This window comes from Somniosus microcephalus, chromosome 5 (genome assembly GCF_052327205.1).
Source record: "Somniosus microcephalus isolate GS21.2 chromosome 5, FLI_Smic_1.0, whole genome shotgun sequence".
NCBI classification, from domain to species: Eukaryota; Metazoa; Chordata; class Chondrichthyes; order Squaliformes; family Somniosidae; genus Somniosus; species Somniosus microcephalus.
In genome coordinates, this window is record NC_140991.1 from 89146602 (window position 1) to 89167493 (window position 20892).

Below are 20892 nucleotides of genomic sequence, written 5' to 3' on the forward strand. Positions count from 1 at the left end.
AAACTGTTTATATTTGTGATAAAAGTATATTGGTGCTTTTCATAAGTCACCTGAATCAATGAAAATGTTATTGCAAATAACTTTGACCTGGGGTACAGCACCTAACAAATTCCCCAAGAACTCTACATGATTATAAACTGTTCTGCAGCACAATATATATAAAGCATAAACAACTAGAAAAGATTGGACAAGTAATTCACATAAAGACATGTCTAGCAACTGACTACGCAGATAATTACAAACAATCTTCTATTTGATCTTAAACCTCTATAGTAATTACTGCTGTGCAGACAGGACCTCTTATCTGGCATGTTTTGTAATAAGTCTATCCACAGTAGCTACCTATTTACATGTTTTAAAAACACTTTACTCCAGAAATGGAAAGAGATGTTAATAGCTCCTGTATTTGTTTTCATATGTGCAGTGCCAAGAACCAGTGACAAATTTTGAGAGGCACTCGGCTGCCCCTTATGTATCTTGAGATTTGCAGCTCTTGTAATCCTGCTGGATACAACTTGAAATCCCAAGCCTCAGCCCATGAACTGCTATGTCCCTGGCCCCTCGACTCCATATCCAACCCCAGTTTTCCACAGAACCTTTCTGTGAAATCCTTGGTCTCTGTACCAGACTTCCATCCGGAGCAAATGGGAAGCCAGAGGTGAGGCTTGGGAGTTTTCAGAAAGGTTCAGTGAAGTGCAAAACTGTAGTAACTGTGAAATTGTAGTGGAACACAACTGCCAGGTCTGGGACTGGGAGGCAGGCAGGTTGGCTAAAGCCACAAGGCAACAAGATCAATGTTGAAATAAAGTCAAGAGCTATAGGAACAGGAGGAGGCCATTTAGCCCCTTGACCCTGTTCCACAATTCACTTAGATGATTGCTGATCTTTACCTTAACTTAATTTTACTGCCTTTGATCCATATCCCTTGTTACCCTTACCTAAGAAAAATCTGTTGATCTGAGTCTTGAAAATGTCAATTGACCCAGCATCCACAGCCGTTGGGTGAGAGAATTCCACATTTTTGCTACACTTTGTGTGGAAAAAGTGCTTCCTGATTTCCCATCTAAATGACCAAGCTCTAATTTTAAGATTGTGCCTACCCACCGCCCCCCCCCCCCCCCCCCCACCCCCCACCCAGAATCTGGATTCCACAGGCGGGAATCCCCAACTGAAGCATCGCTTCCATGCTTTTGTATTCCAGCCCCCTTAAGGTAATGTCCAACATTCCATTAGCCTGTTTGATTACTTTGTACCTGTGCACTAACTTTTAGTGATTTGTGTATGAAAAATATTAAGTCCCTATGCTGCTCTGCAGCTTCTAGTCTCTCCCCATTAACAACGTATCCTGATTTGTCTTTCTTGGATCCAAAGTGGATGACCTTGCACTTCCCCACATTGGATTCCATCTGCTATAGTTTTGCTCACTGACTTGGTTGTCTATGTGTACCTTCCTGTTTCCATCTGTACATTGTACTGTGCCTCCTAACACCAGATCTTGTAAAGGGGGAGAGTGGTGTATGAAATCTTCTAGTTCTGAAAATATTGGCAAAACTCAAGGTGGGTAAGTCTCTGGGCTCTGATGGTATGCACGTAGGCTGCTGAAAGAAGTTAAAGAGACCGTAGAGCTCCTGGGCATAATTTTTCAGTCCTGCTTAAAGATGCAAATTGTGCTGTGGAACTGGAGAGTAGCTTGTGTAACAGCCTTGTTCAAAAAGGGGAGAGAAAAATGTACTGGATAACTATAGACCAGTTACTATAACAACTCAATTGGGGACAAACTCTTGGAATCCATAATTCAAGATGAAATTAGTGAACATTTAGAAATTCATGGGTTAATCAAGGACAGCCAGCATTGATTTGTTAAAGGCAAGTCATATTTGACAAATTTGAGTTATTTTGAAGAGTGGATGGATAAAGGGAATACAGTAGATGTGCATATGGAGTTTTACAAAAGGTGTTCAATAAGGTATCTCATGAGACTTGTTCGATAAATTCAGGTATAAGAGACAATGCAGCAGCATGAATACAAAGTTGGTTGACAGACAGGAAACAAAGAGTTAGGATAAATGGGTGTTGCTTAGACTGGTCTACTTTTGTTTCTCGGTGTGCTTGTATAGATGATTTGGAACTTGGAATCACAATGTCACCAATAATGGCGATTTCAACAGGGGAAAAGTTAGAAATAATGCATTCAATTTTGCTGGGCCATAAGGCATTTCCTATGAGAAAACACAGATATGAAGTATGTTGTTACACCAATGCAGTGCATCACTGAGCTTTTTTGTTTTCTTCTTGTATCTCTCCCTCCTTTACATTTCTGTTTTCCACTTCTTTATGCTAGCTTCCATTATTTGCCCATTTCTGTGCTGTAGCCTGTGTGTAATCAGTTTATATTACGTTTCAAACTTTGAGATAGGCATTGAGTGTGGGAGGAGCAATTCTTCTTGGTTCCAAGCTGCTGTTGCCAATTTTTGTCTATGCTCCTGTAAAGTGCCTTGGGACGTTTTACTACGTTAAAGGTGCTATATACAGTAAATGCAAGTCGTTACTGTGACCGTGGACATATATTGAAGTTTTAGATAAATGGGAATGATTAAGGTATCCATGGCAGTTTAGCTGTTTGGTTTGTTTCTATGGCCATATGTATTGATTCTTGAACAAAGTGTGGGGAATGGTTCCAGTAAAGTTACACATGGCATGTTTTTTTTACTTGTCACTATATTATGAACACTGCCCGTGTATATTAATTCTACTTAATTATTCAGAAAATTTAAAATGTTTTAAATTTATGTATGTTTATATTTCAGCCGGAGAGCGAAGTGTCCACAACAGCTGATGATTATACATCAGAGGTAAATATATTGTAAAGAATGCATAATCCTTGCGGCTCAAAATTATTAGTAATATTATGCAAATACCTTTGGTAAATGAAAATATAAATAATAATAGAAAACAAATTACTCAACTAAAAGGAAAAGGGACGTGGGGGATGCTCAAGTGATTAAGAATCTACCATCACAGATTCAAAGGGAAATTAGAGGTGCTTAAAAGACTCGAGAGATGAGGATAGCAAAATATGTTAGGGCATACCATCAAAACATTCTTCCACTATCATAAAAGTCAGAGTATATAGAGAAATTGGAATTTTAAAAGATTAAAAATGGTGGTGAAACTGAAGAGAAAATATTTAATATTTTCTAGAATTATTCACCAAAGAGGATTGCAAATTTTCTATCCAATTTTTGTAGTCCATTCACTATCCTAAAGGATTTTTAGGTCATTTAAATGAATTTAAGATTAGCCAGTCACGTGCGTCAGCGTGGTATTGCAGGAACATAAATCTTGTCATTAAAAGGGTCCTTAAGCTGTTAAATACCCGCCCTAACTTTCTGTGGCTAGTTTAATTGGTAATTAATGTGCAAAAACAGGGGAGGTTGCTGGCGAGCTGCTATTTTTGCAAGGCTAACGGTGGAGCCGAGCAAATCTTCCAGCAATGTGTGGCAGTTCACAACTCGCAGGGTATCTCTTCCTTGCCACAAATTTCTAGATGGTTTCTACACTAATAATGGCGTGCGCATTAAACTTTGTTATTTCGCTAGCAAATTCTGGCCCAGTTACTTTTATATCACTTGCAGCGATGCCCCAGACAGGCTTTATAGCCTTGGAACCAATCTCCAGAGAGGAATGCTATATACCCAAGCATGTGAGGTGAGATTAGAGATGACATTTACGGAGTACTGACCGTCATGAAGGTGTTGATAAATGTTGAGGCGGTCCTACTGGATTAGAAACAAGCCATTGGGGCACTGATTTTCAAGGAAGGGGATAAAAAAAATCCTAGGTAACCATAAACCCATTAATCTTGCATTGGTCACTTGCAAAATAATTTATCATCAGAAACAATGTTGAGTACCTATGTGATAATAACCTCGTAAGTGGCAGCCAACTCAGTTTGAGAATGGGCACATTCTGCTTGACTAACCTTTTTAAGGAAGTCTAACTAGTACAATTAATATTTTATATTACTATTAATTATTTGCTGCTTTCCCTCCCCCCCCCCCCCCCCCCCCCCCCCCCAATAAGTTCACTTGATTGTGCCTAAAACCAGGTCTGATATTATATACTGCTTTTCAAAGATGTGAGAAGTATCCTGTGGGGGCACAAGTTAATTATAGTAGCTAAAATAATTATTAGAACAGTTTTCTGTTTGTGTTCCTGGACATGTTGCCAAAAATTTACCTAGATTTCGAAGCTTGGTGAATCATAGAATCTTACAGCACAGAAGGAGTCCATTTGGCCCATTGTGCCGCTCTTTCAAGCCAGATCATCATAACTCACTGTATAAAAAAAATTCTCCTCATCACGCCTCTGATTCTTTTGCCAGAGAAGGGAATAAAATTCCCCTTCGAGTGTGCATACCCTCAACGAATAGAAAAGTGTGTTAGTTATAATTGTAGGAGATTTTTAATTATTCTAAAATAGATTGGGATAAGGAAAAGACTTCTTGTGTAAAGGAGGAGTTTATTTTGCTGTATGTTCGGGGCTGTTTTCTTGCTCAGTATATTCCTACTCCAACAAGAAATGAAGCACTTTGTGACCTGGTTCTGACAAAGGAAGTGGAGCAAGTAGGTAACCTTAAAGTAAAGGACCAATTGGGAAACCGTGACCACAATATAATTAGGTTAAGTGCAAGAATAGAAAAGGACAAAGAAAATTTGAGGATGAGTGTATCTGACTGGGGAAAGAAAAAGCAATTTATAGCGAGAGAAAAAGGGACCATGTTTAAATTAAATGGAAGGAAAAAATTGGCAAATAGAACCATACATCGGTAACTGGGATTACTTAGCGGGAGGTGGAAAAGGTACAAATCAAGTACCTTTAGGTTATGATAAAAGAAAGTGTATTGAAAGTTTGAGTTCCATCAATGAAGAGGGAGATTAGATCAAATCTGAAACAAAATAAAAATATTTAGTATGTACAGGGCAGATAATAAAAATGAAAAACGGGACAAATATAAGGAACATATGAAAGTTATAAATGGCTAGAGTAGAGTATGGCAGAAAATTAGCAAAACACAGCTTTAAAGAGGCTTTCTATAGATATTTTATCAATAGAATTGCCAAAGTAGAGGAAGGGCTGCTAAGCGATGATGGAGGCAAGCTTGCAGTGAGTGGAGTGGCAAAGGTACTAATGGAAGTACTTTGCCTCTCTTTTCACAGAGGAGGTGAGAACCACCAGTAGGTGTAGAACTGTTTATGGAGGTTATTAGTTAGAGAAAACAGTACCAAAAAAAATTACTCAAGCTTAAAGTAAACATTGCAGGTTTACATCTGAAAACCTGTTGGGAATTCGAAGAAATGATAAGGCTCTGACTAATTTTCCAAAGTACTATGGAAAGGAAATTTTTTCCAGAGGATTAGAGGGTGAAAAATGTGGAAAAGGACTTTTCAGTCTTCAAAAGAAGTGTCTGAGAGATGATTTTATGGAGGAGTACAAGATAATAAGTGGTATGGAAAAGAAAATCTGGAAAATGTAAACTAAATTGTGAGAATTGAACAAGGGCTGAAGGTTCATACTAAAAAGGCAAATTTAGGACTGCTATCAAAAGTTCTTCATAGTGGTGCTGGGAAAAACCTTGCAATCATTTTAGAACTGACTGAATGCTACAGTTGGGAGACTTTGAGGTCTTGCTGGATGGATCAACAGCCTTCCTCACTTATAATTATCTTGTGTACAAGTCATGATTCTCTGTGTGAAATGCTACGGGGGATTGATTTCAATAATTTAAAAAAAGTAATAGTTATTTTGAAACTAGTATGTCCCATGTGAGAGGCATGGCGTGCGATACAACCACCAAGTAGGGAGGGTGAGGACAGTGAGCAGGAACAAGCAGAGGTGATGGAACTGAAGGGGAGCAAGTGTTGTACAACCTTGATGTACCTGGGGAATGCTGCAGGTCTTCAGAGGAAAATAACTTCACTCCAAGAGCATGGAGGAGGCGCTTTACTGTCGAGAGTCAGAAACAAGGCCTTGGCGTTGATATGGTGGATAAGGCATGCTGGCGGGATGGGGATGTGGATTGGTAAATGTATGTTGACACAGATATAAACTGTTAATTATTTTTTAATTTAATATTTTAAGGAACTGATGGGAAGTTTACCAGGTTTTTGCTCTATATTATAGTGGCCTAAGTCCAATCTCTAGGCTGCTTATCTGCAGAAAGTGGGAGAGACTCTGATAAATGGAGCTGCATTATGTATCTGAGAGGAAGAAAGGAAACAAATTACTTAAGTTGAGATGTTTTAAGTTTTTATTTTAAATAAAAATGACTTTATTGATGTTTTGTGTTTAATTCCTAACAGCTAATGGGCGTAAAAAGCTACGAGAATTTTTTTGGTGGGGCACAGCTTGAAAAAACTTGACAGAACTGTAATGGGATGGTTAGAAATTGATTACATGCTCTTTAACTGGTATTAATAAACATTAATGCTCTATTGCCTTTAGCATATGTTTTTTAGGAATGGATGAGAAAATGCTAAAAATAAATTATTTGGTTTGCACAGGCAAATGGTTGTTGTACAGTGCAACGAGAAACAGTATTTAAAGCAGAAGATATGACCAGGGTACAGTATGAAGTGAAATAACTTACTGATATATTCACCCACAGCTATGGGTGGCATGGTTCCCAGAGTGTAAATCCATATCACTACCCACATTCAGGAATTAAATCATTCAATATCAATTTTAATAACTAGTGATAAGTTAAACTTACATAATTGATTATAGAAATTAGTAAACATGTTGACTGATGAGTGAGTTAGAACAGTTAATTTTGGCACCTGTGACTGAATCTATTCCAGACTGATTTAAAGTGATTTCTGCCCCTTCCCCCCACCCCCCCCCCCCCCCCCCCACAACCAATTGCAAAAGAACCCTTTGTCAAACTAGTTGGTCCAGTTCCTTTTTGGCATAAGTCTAAAATGCAGCACTGATTGGCAACTTGAGGGAGGTTGTAAGGATGACTAATGTGAGAAATATATAAGTGCAGCTAAAGGCATTTTTTTGAGTTAAGCTAACCAGTGTTGGGGCAGAGTAAGGTTGGCGAGAGCTTTCCTCTACTTCTGTCCCTGCTGCACCTGATCTGACATGATGCTGGCACTAAATGCTAAAAATGGAAAATGTATTTTTCCCACTGACATTCCTCAGCCTTATCGCACAAATTCACCCAAAGACACTCTGGAATTATGTGGTGACCATTTTCAGCCATTCTGAGTCGCAGATGGTTAATAATGTCTATTAACATTAGCAAACTAATGTGCATTGATACTTTTATTAATCCATAATATATACTAACATTGGTGTTATGAGCTGCTTCACTAACTCACTGGGAGAACAAGGTATATCTCTTGGCCCTGTGTTTCTTGCTGCTTTTTGCAATGATTTGATATGCAATTGTCATTTTTATTGTGTGAACACGGTTGTTAATGCAATACCTAGATTTTTCACATGAATGAGTTTGGCTAAAATCCCTCCTAACAAATAGTTTATGGAGAATCTATTGGCCACAGTGTGTTCTGATTTATACCAGAAGCTAAAGTAAAACATTAGCTCTTGCAGCATCAAATTTACGGTTGGTCATTGTTACTGAAAACTTTCAACTCTATTTCTAATAACAGATTCTTTTAAAAGATTTGATTTTAAAAAGAACCAATATGTATTCTCAAATTGATGATTTTGTTGAATTTTTCAGCTTTTGCTTTTCAGGACACCATGCACATTGTATTTTAATTAATATTTTTAAAATGTTGAACATTCTTTTAGTTTCCTCCCTTCCAAAAGTAGTGACTCTTAGATGGGCACAGTTCCATGGATGCTGTCAGGCCTCCAGATATCTCATTCAAAAAGTTGCTGTTCAAATGTGAACCTGAACTGTGAGTGGCAACCATGAGGGGGAGCGCATCCTCACCCAGTCTGAGCCTGTTTTGATGTCTTTCTGGCAGGATCTCTGGATGGCGATAAGGATCTAGAACCCGAACGTCTTATTTCCTTACAAGCCAAATGTACACCCACATCGATATCTTGCAGTGAGTTACCGCTGTACAGACCGAGTATTGAACGTCGGATTTCTCATTCGGAACAATTCAGTGCCACAGCATGCAGGCATTGGAGGAGCTGAAATTCTTCAGTAAGAGAATTGAAAGTTTTCACTAAGTCTCTGACCAATTGTGAATAGGCTACATTTTCTAACTTTAATTCCCACTATTGGGTTTTCAATATGATGACCAAAACATTTTTTTTGGAAGGCTTGGTAAGGTTATAGCTGTGTTGTATTTGTTCATGAAAAGTATTCACCAGATATGGCATAAAAGTAATACTGTTTTAAATCTTGCTCATCAAAGTACTGTGGGTTGAAAAATAGACAAATGCACATTGAAGCTCTTGAGGTGCAAATTGCTACAACAATAGTTGCTATAGTGATCGATTGCCACTAGCTGCATGTTTCAATATTAAATCTGCCTCTTACGAAATTCATTTTCCCCCTGTCTATGGCTTCTCATCTTTGAAGATCACAATGTAATACTGTACAGGGTTTTAATTCATTTTAATTGCTTTAGGAAGAGGAATTTAGCATATCGGGAACCTGCTCTGAGCATGATGCACAGCCCTTTCAGACAAGACTCGAAATAATGGAGGAAGATTTAGCTGCAAAACAACAAGAGATTGAAGAGCTGAACAGGGAGCTTGAAGAACTGAAGGGTGTATTTGGTACAGAAGGCTTCCAGCAGGTAACTTTCCATAATTCCCATTTGTGTATATTGCTTATCCTTTTTTATAGGTAACACATTTATCTGATTTATTGCTGTCCTAATTTTTTTTCTAAAACCTCAATAGTAGACATTTTTTCCTGATATGATAAGATATTAGTTACAGGATTATATTATATTTCAAACTCCTTCATGTTTAATGCCAAATTAAACTTTATGCATTTTCAAAGCCCAAATCTGAAATCTCTGAATTTCCACTTCAGTCTGGTCACCTGAATATTTGATCTTAGTTTGAAAAGAGAGAAAGAACATTTGAATTGAAGGGAAAATATCATATTTGGCTGTCCGATTCTCTCTTGGTTTGTCTCCGACATGTGAGGGTAATTAGGGATGGGCAATAAATGCTGGCCTTGCCAGCGATGCCCACATGCAATAAACACATTTTTAAAATATGCAATTTAATGTTTCTAATTAGCATTCTGCAGGTGTCTATATAAATTATTTTATGTGGTTCATTATTGAGATTTTCTGCTAACATCACAGTCAAGATTTAGAATTGTTTGAGCTGAAGTGTTAGATGGTACAGCTGTTCTGTTCAGATGCAATCTAAGAATGATAATGGAAATATATTCCAACATATCTTAATTCTATTAAAGAAAGGAAGATTACAACCAATTAAAATATATGTTCTGTCTTTCCTTATAGAATCAGAAGTGCATTGTGGAAGTTTTCCCAGACCTCAGTGTATAGGTTATGCAAGCTATATTTCCAAGTACTAAATTTGCCTTGCTAAGTAAGAAAGTACATTCATTGGTGGTGTAATTCCTGTTACTGTAATCAAATCACCTTGGTTATTGAAAGTAATTATATTTCTACTGTGTAATGCAGTATACATTATTCTATGTGCATGCTTATGCATGCTTGTTTTCTATTTTTCCATATACTGTATAAAATATCCCTTGGCTTATATAGGATTTCAGATCATTTTTAGTAGGAAAATAACTCCTTTCCAAATAATAGACCTGGCAATTGCCCACAAGTTTATGAAGTTGAATACTGCATTTATTTTTGCTTATTCCCTGTGCACTTTTACATTTATTTTCTCTCAAAAACCTACATTTCCAATGCCATTGTAAGGCTTATATTGTCCTTTTCAGTATAACAAACATGAACCAAAAGCCCTTTTTAATTTAATGCTTATTTTTGAGTCCTCAGCTTTTCTGGTTAACATTTGTATTATCTAAAAAGGTCATCTTCCAGCAAGCTTTCTAAATCTGTTTCTATACTCACTTTTTGAACAGATTTATTAGAACCTAAGAACATAAGAAATAGGAGCAGGAGTTGGCCATTCAACCCCTCGAGCCCGCTCCACCATTCAATAAGATCATGGCTGATCTTCTACCTCAACTCCACTTCCTGCACTATCCCCATATCCCTTAATATCCAAAAATCTATCAATCTCTGTCTTGAATATACTCGACGACTGAACCTCCACAGACCTCTGAGGTAGAGAATTCCAAAGATTCACCACCCTCTGAATGAAGAAATTTCTCCTCATCTCAGTCCTAAATGGCCGAGCCCTTATTTTGAGACTGTGACCCCTGGTTCGAGACTCCCCAGCCAGGGGAAACATCCTCCCTGCAGCTACCCTGTCAAGCCCTGTAAGAACTTTGTATGTTTTAATGAGATCACCTCTCATTCATCTAAACTCCAGCAAATATAGGCCTAGTCTACTCAATCTCTCCTCATAGGACAATCCCCCCATCCCAGGAACCAGTCTGGTGAACCTTCATTGTACTTCCTCTATGGCAAGTATATCCTTACTTAGGTAAGGAGACCAAAACTGTACACAATAGACAAAAACTGTTACTTCAATTATCTGATTGTTAGAGGAGGTATTTTTATTTTGATTAGATATTCTATCTATTCCTCAAAATCTTGAAACTGTTAGGTCAAGCAGTCATAGATTTATTAAATATATAGTACATGGAATAGTACTTAAACGTATATTTAAGATAGTACTTGCAACCACACCAGATGGTTGGGGACATGAGCGCGTTACAGTTCTGAGCTCAATTTTCAAGTTGATCAAACACTTCAAATCCAAACCCTCATTACCATCTACCACTTTTTATACATTTCTGAGCTACAAGTTTCTTATCAAAATGCCCATATATGAAAATCAAATCAACTTTTATTGTCGTTGTTAGTGCACAAGTGCAGTACAATGAAATGTAGGCTTGCGGCTCCCAAGAGTGTACATTTGGATTAAGACATTTAAACATTCAACATACATTTGGCTTGTAGTATATTAACATAAACATAACCATAATAAAGTGCATTGGCAGATGTGCAGGCTTTAGAGTTTATTTGTGGCGTTCAGTAGGATGACAGCCCTGGGAAAGAAGCTGTTCCTAAATCTGGTTGTACGGGTGCGAATGCATCTGTAGCGTCTCCCAGATGGCAGGAGGGCGAACAGACTGTGGCTGGGGTGGGTAGGGTCTTTGATGATGGACCGTGACCTCCGTAGACAGCGTTTCTGGTATATGTGCTCTATGGTCGGTAGCCGGGTGCCGGTAATGCGTTGGGCAGTTTTGACTACCCGCTGCAGGGCTTTCCGGTCATAGTAGCTACAGCTGCCATACCATACTGTGATACAGTTTGTCAGGATGCTCGCTATTGTGCAGCGGTAAAAGCTAGAGGATCAGGGGTGACAGGTTACATCCCTTCAGCCTCCTTAGGAAATATAGGCGCTGCTGGGCCTTCTTCACCAGAGAGGAGGTATTGAGGGACCAGGAGAGGTCTTCCGTGATGTGGACTCCGAGGAACTTAAAGCTGTCCACCCTTTCCACCACAGCCCCATTGATGTGGATGGGGGTGTGACTTCCGCCTTTAGACTTCCTGAAGTCCACAATGATTTCTTTGGTTTATTTGATGTTAAGGGCCAGGTTGCTATCGGCGCACCACTTCACGAGATGCTGGACCTCCTCCCTGTAGGCTGACTTATCGTTGTTGGTGATCTGGCCTACTACTGTGGTATCATCCGCAAACTTGATGATGGTGTTGGAACCATGAACAGCCACACAGTCATGGGTGAAGAGGGATGCAGACCTGATTACGTCTTGTTCACTGTATAGCTTTACATCTTTAAACTACGGAGTAGTGACTAATGGGTAATCTACAATACTTCTATTGATTGACATGGATGAAGATGATCTCCTGTTCCATCATTCTGTTTTTCTCCACTTCCTCAGTCCTCTTATCTCTCCTTTCCCAAGGTTACCAGACCACCTACAATTAAGTATCAGTGGGTTAGTGTCTAAGGTACCATGTATGACATCTGAGTCTCGAGGATGATAAGTAGCAGGTGTTTATCTCAAGTGAGGCCATTTTCTTTCTCTCCCCCTCTCTCTCTCTCATGCTTTTAGTAGAGAGAACCTTTCTGCTTGTGATACACTCTGTCCTGAAGCTAGTAGTCAATATTTTAACCCTTTCTTACACATGTCTCCTAATGATCTACGTAACCCTGGTAATTCTGTAACCTTCCCGCCCTTTGATTAATTCAAGGTTTATTATGAAATATGAACCACAGCATAGGAAAAATTATTATCCACAGGTTAATTGATTCCAAGTTGCCATAGGACAATTATAAATCTGATCCTGGCAACTTATGCAACAGCATCACCTAATATCAAGAGGTCAGTAATTACAGCATGACTGGCAAATGTTGATGGGCTTTTACCATTAGAAAATGTTGTCATGTTGATAAGATTTTCCTGTTATAAAAGTTGACGTAAAAAGGGTGATTCAAAAGTGGTAACAGGAAGTAAGGTTAATGTGGACAGGAAGTGCACGCTATATGAAAGACTTTTAATATATTACTAGTCTATCTCACGTGATGTTGCACACGGGAGTCACGAACTGTACAATGCCAATGCTTCATCTTGATGTTCCCAACTAATGTGATGCCAGTACACCCTAAAACAGTGGAGAACAGAAACTGCAACAATAACATGAATATTAAAAAAATAATTGAATGAACTGGGCAACTTATATTAGATCAAAATGTGTTGTTTTTTTGACACCATACAAATGTAACCGTAACATTGAAAGGAAACCAACATAAACCACATCCATTGCGATTCACTGATAACAATGAAAGATACTCATTAGCATTGTAGTACAGCTAAGCAGGTGCCAGTGAATTAATAAATTCATAGAGCAGTGGGCAGCACCGAATTAATGTGGGCACCAATCAATGAATGGGTTAATTCAACAACAGGCAGCAGTGAATGTCAAAGAAGTTTACAGCACAGAAGGACAAGATTTGGACCCATTGGGGGGAATTTTAATCCCAAAAAACGGGTGGGTTGAGGTCAGGTGGGAGGTTAAAGTGTTATAACCCTGAATCCTGACTCCATTAAGGCGGGACGGGTTGGCACTTTATAATGAGGCTAGAAGCCTCGCTTTTAACCTGTGTAGGTTTAACTGTGACTTGTCGGGGTTAAACCACGGGATTCCCGGCAGCTGCAGTGAGGCGAGGACAGCCTCGGGGAGCAATCCTATTGGGCCGGGAGGAGCAGGAGTGCTTCCTCCCAACCCCCCATCAGCCCTCTTTCTCTCTTTCCCCCAACCCCGGTGGCTGCGGCCTCTTCTCCAGCTTTCCCTGACTGACTTCCGGGCGGGGAACCTGTCCGTGACGTCACACGCACACTGGAGTACAGCGTGCAGTGGAGCCTGGACTTCTGGGTTTCCTGTGCTCTGCTGCCGCCACCCCTCCCATGCTCCCAGCGGCCAGCTCTTTGTTAGAAGAATGAAAAAGTGAGCGGCAGTGAATCAATACATTCATAGGGCAACAGGCATCGCAACAAATCAACTAATAACTGGAGTAACTAGCATCAGTATATATTAATAAATTTGTAGGAAAACAGAAATAAAGTATTAATGGAGTAGTGGTCACACCAACAATTCAATAAATGAATGGAGTTGCAAGCACCAATGAGTTAATATCCCTTCCCTATTTTTCCTGCTGCTGCTTCTTACAACAGCAACTGCTAACTTGCTTTCGCCAGTTTTGTCATCTATTTACTTTTCAAAGTGCTATGAGCAATCGCCATGTATTTGATGAAGTTCCGTATGACTGTTACATAACTGGGTATCCTAGGTAAAATTTGGAAGTGAATAAGGTATTGGCTGATAAATAGGAAGTGGTGGGCACGAGTAGAGGAATGGTGTCAGGCTAGGGGGAAATACTGAATGGAGTGCGGGAATCCCTACCGTTTATGATTTACATGAACCACCTTGATTCAGAAAAACATGCAAACTAGTCAGATTTGCAGACGCTATCAAACTGGGAAGGAGGGGACAGGAGTCTGATAAAGGTGTTGCAGAAGGATCTAGACTGTATTTGCACTCGGGCAGTACAATGGCAGATGGAATTCCAATGCAGATAACTGCAAAGACTTGCACAATCGAAGAATAATAGAAATTACAGCACAAAAAGAATCTATTCAGCCTATTGCTCCTGTGCTGATGCTAGATATTCAACTAGAGCTCTTTCCTCAATAACATTTCTCTACATTTCACATTATTTTATATTCTTTCTTTCCCAATACTTTAATTCCTTTTTCAATTCAGTGGCCATGTGTATTCCATGTTCTAATAACATTGATTGGAAAGATAAATTGTGTTGATGGTTTTTCCAAGTGATACTCCTGAATTTATGCTCCCATTGAATTACTGTATTGTAGAATTTTACAGCAGAAAAGCAAGGCCATTTGGCCCAACAGTCTGCAGCAATTTCTTTCAACATAACCCATAGTCTAATCCCAGCATCCTGCACATTCCCCATACCTCTTTAATATTCCTCTTTTTCAAACAACTAATTCAATTTTTTAATTGTGGACTTTGCTCCCATAATGGTTTATGGCAGGCAATTTCCCATTCTAATCACTCTTTGTGTAAAGATTTTTTTTTAATCTCCCGTTTAATTCTTTTATATGGCATCTTAAATTTGTGCCCTCTGATTATCACCTTGCTGACCAATAGAAATATTCTATCACTATTTACCTTATAATAATCTTGAAGACCTTCATCAAATAACCCTTGAACCTTCTTGGTTCAAAATTCTCAAGTCTCTTTACATAATTATAGCCCCTCATCCCTGGTTGCAGTCCCTTCTGCTATATGTAAGAAGTCACACAACACCAGGTTATAGTCCAACAGTTTTATTTGAAATCACAAGCTTTCGGAGCGCTGCTCCTTCGTCAGGTGAAGTGGAGAGATGCATAAAGACACAGCTTATATAGTCAGAGAATAATGCCAGATGATTACAGGTAATCTTTCCAACTGCCATTTATCACACCTCGGCAGAGAGATAATCACAGCAATTGGTTTATCTGGAGGTTGTATGCCTGGAAACCTCGATCTAACGGCAGAAATCAGCAGCCGTTTTGGTTAGGTTTTTTTTCTTCTAGCTTTTTTTTTTATAAAAACAGTCAGGCTCTGGAAAGCATCTCTGTAGCTTAGCAACAGCTTCAGAGACGCTTCCAAGGTATGGGCCGAGTGTTTACAAGCTTTTGCTAAGCAACAGTGTTTGTTGTCAGATACGGAGATGAAAACCTCCTATCCTTCAACATTAGCGCTGGTCTATCCGGAAGTTTTGATAGATCGGCAGCAGCTTGGTCCCGTCGGTGCCGGATATCAGAACTTTTCCTGTATTTACATTATACAATTATATTCTTTACTCAGCTACAGGACTTTGAAGCTGCAATCAAGCAGAGAGATGGTATTATTACTCAGCTCACTGCTAATCTACAGCAAGCTAGGAAGGAAAAGGGCGAGATTCTACAAGAATTTTTGGATTTAACAGAGCAAAGCCAAAAACTACAAATTCAGTTTCAACAGGTAAAATTCATCATTACCGTTCCTGTCAAAATAGTACCACGTTCTTCTGTTTGACACACAGATATGTACACAACCCACATTGATGGGTTCTTTGTTGCTTGGTGAGGAAGTTGGGGAGAAGGCCACACACCCAGATTCAAAGCTAGTGGATTATGCAAAGTCCACATGGCACATCAACAGGCCCGGCCATTTCACGTTCTGGTTAAGGCAAATTGGTATTTTATTGGACTACTTTACAATAGTTAGTATGCCATCAAACAAGCCAGGCCCATTCCTTGTTGAGTATTTGCAAGGGAATGTTGATTGTCTTTGGTAAGGCAGCAGCTTTTTCATGAACATTGCGGAAGTCAGATCCTGTGATTTTAATGGATTTTTCTTTTATTAAAAATACAAGTGTCTGCATCCAACAGCACTGCCATGTTTTCTTATTAGCCGGAATCTGTTAATTATATTAAGCTCTTCCCCAGTAGAATTGCACCTATGTTTGGTTTGCTGTAAGAGTGTTTCTTCACCCCCCCACCCCCCCCCCCCCCCCCCAAATCATACATACAACAGTCATCTCTTGGTGACTTTCTTCAATACAATAATTGTCCACTCCAGCAGTGCGTAGAAGATGCCTTTGAATCGAGCACTGAAGGTGATCCAACAAGGCAGATAATCTTTCTTTAGAAATCCTATTCAAAGTATAAAAATAAGTGACCTACTGTTTTTCATTTTGTATGTTGGCTATATGCTGTTTAATTTTTCATGGTAAAACTGTTTCTTTCTCAGTGTATTTCTTTGGCTAAAGAAGTGTGTTGTGAATTTGGAAATTTCAGCGTGATTCTTGCGAACTGATTAAAAAAAAAGTCAAGATCAATAACTATTGGCATGTGTCCAACTAGTCTTGTATTAGAAACATAGAAACATAGAAGATAGGAGCAGGAGTAGGCCATTCGGCCCCTCGAGCCTGCTCCGCCATTCAATGAGATCATGGCTGATCATCCAAATTCAGTACCCTGTCCCTGCCTTCTCCCCATATCCCTTGATCCCTTTAGCCTTAAGAAATATATCCAACTCTTTCTTGAATATACTTAATGAACTGGCCTCCACCGCCCTCTGTGGCAGAGAATTCCACAGGTTCACCACTCTCTGGGTGAAGAAATTCCTCCTCATTTCAGTCCTAAATGGCTTACCCCTTATCCTTAGACTTTGACCCCTGGTTCTGGACTCCCCGGCCATCAGAAACATCCTTCCTGCATCTAGCCTGTCCAGGCCTGACAGAATTTTATAGGTTTCGATGAGATCCCCTCTCAATCTTCTAAACTCCAGTGAGTATAAGCCCAATCGACACAATCTCTCCTCATACGTCATTCCTGCCATCCCAGGTATCACCCTGGTGAATCTTCGCTGCACTCCTTCCATGGCAAGGACGTCCTTCCTCAGGTAAGGCGACCAAAACTGCACACAATACTCAAGGTGCAGTCTCACCAAGGCCCTGTACAACTGCAGCAAGACATCCTTGTTCTTGTACTCGAACCCTCTTGCTATGAAGGCCAACATACCATTTGCCTTCTTAACCGCCTGCTGCACCTGCATGCTTACCTTCAGCGACTGGTGTACAAGAACACCCAGGTCTCTTTGCACTTCCCCTTCTCCCAATCTATTGCCATTCAAATAATAATCTGCCTTCCTGTTTTTGCCACCAAAGTGGATAACCTCACATTTATCCACATTATAGCGCATTTGCCATGTTTCTGCCCAATCACCCAACCTGTCCAAATCGTACTGGAGTTTCATGACATCCTCCTCACAGCATACCCTCCCACCCAGCTTTGTGTCGTCTGCAAATTTGGAGATATTACATCCAATTCCCTCGTCCAGATCATTAATATATATTGTGAACAGCTGGGGTCCTAGGACAGATCCTTGCGGTACCCCACTAGTCACTGCCTGCCACTCGGAAAACGACCCGTTTATTCCAACTCTTTGCTTTCTGTCCGCCAACCAGTTCTCTATCCAAGTCAATACCTTGCCCCCAATCCCATGTGCCTTAATTTTGCACGCTAATCTCTTATGTGGGACCTTATCGAAAGCCTTCTAGAAGTCCAAATACACCACATCCACTGGTTCTCCCTTATCTATTTTACCAGTTACACCCTCAAAAAATTCCAGTAGATTAGTCAAGCATGATTTACCTTTTGTAAATCCATGTTGACTTTGTCCGATCCAGTCACTGCTTTGTAAGAAGTGCTCTGCTATTACAACTTTTATAATGGACTCTAGCATTTTCCCCACTACCGATGTCAAGCTTACCGGTCTATAATTCCCCGCCTTTTCTCTACCACCTTTTTTGAATAGTGGGTTAACATTAGCTACCCGCCGATCCATGGGTACCGTTCCAGAGTCTATCGAGTTCTGGAAGATGACCAGCAATGCATCTACTATTTCTAGGGCCACTTCCTTAAGTACCCTGGGATGTAGATTATCAGGCCCTGGGGATTTATCGGCCTTCAGTCCCATCAATTTTCCTAATACCATTTCCCTACAAATACTGATTTCTTTCAGTTCCACCCTTTCATCAGACCCTATGTTCCCCGGCATCTCTGGGAGGTTATTTGTGTCCTCCTTTGTGAAGACAGAACCAAAATATGTATTTAGTTGGTCTGCCATTTCTTTGTTCCCCATTATAAATTACCCCGATTCTGACTGCAAGGGACCTACGCTTGACTTCACCAATCTTTTTCTCTTCACATATCTATAAAAGCTTTTACAGTCAGTTTTTATGTTCCCTGCAAGCTTACTCTCATATATTCTATTTTCCCTTTCTTAATTAATCCCTTTGTCCTCCTTTGTTGAATCCTAAACTGCTCCCAATCCTCAGGATTATTGCTTTTTCTGGCCAATTTATATGCCCTCTCCTTGGACCTTATGCTATCCCTAATTTCCCTTGTTAGCCACGGTTGGGTCACCTTTTTTAAATTTTTATGCCAAACTGGGATGAACAAATTCTATAGTTCATCCATTCGGTCCTTGAATGTTTGCCATTGCCTATCCACCGTCAACCCTTTGAGTGCTATTCCCTAATCAATCCTACCCAACTCGCTCCTCAGACCATCGTAGTTTCCTTTATTTAAATTGAGGACCCTAGTCTCCGAGTTAACTACTTCATTCTCCATCTTAATGAAGAATTCGATCATATTATGATCGCTCCGACCCAAGGGGCCTTGTACAACAAGATTGCTAATTAATCCTTCCTCGTTACATAATACCCAGTCTAAGATGGCCTGATCTCTGGTTGGTTCCTCGACATATTGGTCCAGGAAACCATCCCGTAAACACTCCAGGAATTCCTCCTCCACAGTATTGTTACTAATTTGGTTGGCCCAATCTATATGTAGATTAAAGTCACCCATGATGACTGCTGTGCCCTTATTGTCTTATAAAAGTGAAAGCCTAATCATTACATGCAAGTGTTTCCAGTTTTGCTTCTTGTGGCAGGAAGCTGCACCACCAGATACACACACACTAAGCATGTTGACCAAGTAAGTGGGAGACATTTGCCAATCTGAGTGAGTAATATATCACTGCATATGGAGCTAGGGAAAACCATTACGTGTAGGCATCCTTTCTAAAGGCCCACCCCACTACAACCCCAAGTACCTCAACACTCGTGAAGCCCATGTGATTAGATGACTGGTTGACTGCAGACCAGTGTAACTGAGAAATATTAGCTTGCCACTAACCACACACGAGCCCTCTGAAGATAATAATTGATCAAACTTCACCCACACACACTACCTCGTGCCTGCCCTTTACTGTTCTAACTAAGCCCTCCTCTGCTGAGAAAAGACCATGGTCCTGTTGACCTTTACCACTCCATAATGTATTGAACTATGTAAGATTCTCAGTGAATAGATTTGCAACTTGCAATGTACCAATTAACAAACACACAAGCATAAATTAATTAATAAAAACTTTTTTAAAGACATTTTTATTTCTGTAATGTTGAGACATCACCTTACTTTCTTGCATCATATCGAAACACTCCCTGCCCTGCTTTGCCAACAGAACTTTGTTTTTGCCATCATTGGTAGTGTATGTAATCATCTATAATTTCAGTCAAAAAAATCTACATTTTCCCTGTATTATTGCTGTTAACAATCTGATACTAAAATAAAAGTGAGATTAAATCTACTGTTCTCCTGGATTCCGATGCATACTCGAAGTACAATTGTGCCTTTTTTTAGTCCCTATTTGTTCTTTTGAAAGGATTTGGGAAAGTGAGCCGACATCCTGATACTGTTCTTTATATAATAATCTCTTGATGTTCCAAACGTTCTTCTAGAGCAACAAGAATGAATATCTCTTGACTTTACTGTAAATCCATAGCTTTAAATGTTGTATTGTAGCACTGGAATGCAGTTAATTCATGAAAGACTTGACAGCAATTTTTGTAGTCTTTTTCGCTTTATGAAGTGAATTATAATTAGTATGGGTATAATCTGCTTACTTCACAAAGCTAACAGTTTGAAATTCATGCATTTTTCTTTTATATGAATTGCAGTTGCAGGCCAGTGAAGCTGTGAGAAGTACTAGCCATGGTACCACAGCAGCTGACTTAATACATTCAAAGCAGCAGCTCATTACCTGTCAAATGCAGATTGATGAACAGGAACAGCAGCTGAAAACCTTCCAGAAAATGAATGAGGAATGTCAGCAGCAAATAAAATATCTACAGGCCCAACTTCAACATCATGCAGTGGTATGCCTATTTTTTGAGCATAAAAGCTAAACATATTTATAGTGAGGTGTATTGTTCTTATGAGGGAACCACTTAATTCTGCTCTCATAGGTTTTCACACTCTGAGCAGTGGTGTGATTCATTATTTTTTTTAATGATTTTGAACATGTAATGACCATTGTTATATTTCTGTTCCTCAATATCTATACTAGTCCATTAGTAATTGTTTCTGGATTATTTCTGAGTATGCCGCAACATTCAACGTTTATTGGCTGCAAAGACACTGCTTAAAATAGTTTACAAGAAATAAAACTTATCTCTCTAGTTTAAATTTTAAAATTACTTTTTTTTTTAAATAGACAAAGTTCCAGAGCGATTTGTAGTTTGAACTATTTTTCTTCTGTTGGCTGATCATATCCAGATGTTAAACTTACAATATAATAAATACAGCCAATGGAGTGAGAGTGCAGTGATGCTGGCAATTGCAAACTTGCCTGT

At 39.5% G+C, this 20892-nt stretch overlaps 1 protein-coding gene across 5 annotated transcripts in view; it reads left to right on the forward strand.

Annotated features, from left to right (window-relative positions):
• akap9 (A kinase (PRKA) anchor protein 9) overlaps nt 1–20892 on the forward strand; it is a 316455-nt gene that overhangs the window by 61901 nt on the left and 233662 nt on the right. For 4 of the 5 annotated variants that reach the window (XM_085987959.1, XM_085987955.1, XM_085987956.1 and 1 more), the window contains exons 3-7: nt 2808–2852; nt 6564–6623; nt 8616–8786; nt 15516–15671; nt 20218–20415. In XM_085987959.1, coding sequence (XP_085844085.1) covers nt 2808–2852; nt 6564–6623; nt 8616–8786; nt 15516–15671; nt 20218–20415 — 630 coding nt within the window. The remainder of the gene's footprint in view (nt 1–2807; nt 2853–6563; nt 6624–8615; nt 8787–15515; nt 15672–20217; nt 20416–20892) is intronic. The other variant, XM_085987958.1, reaches the window with a different exon arrangement.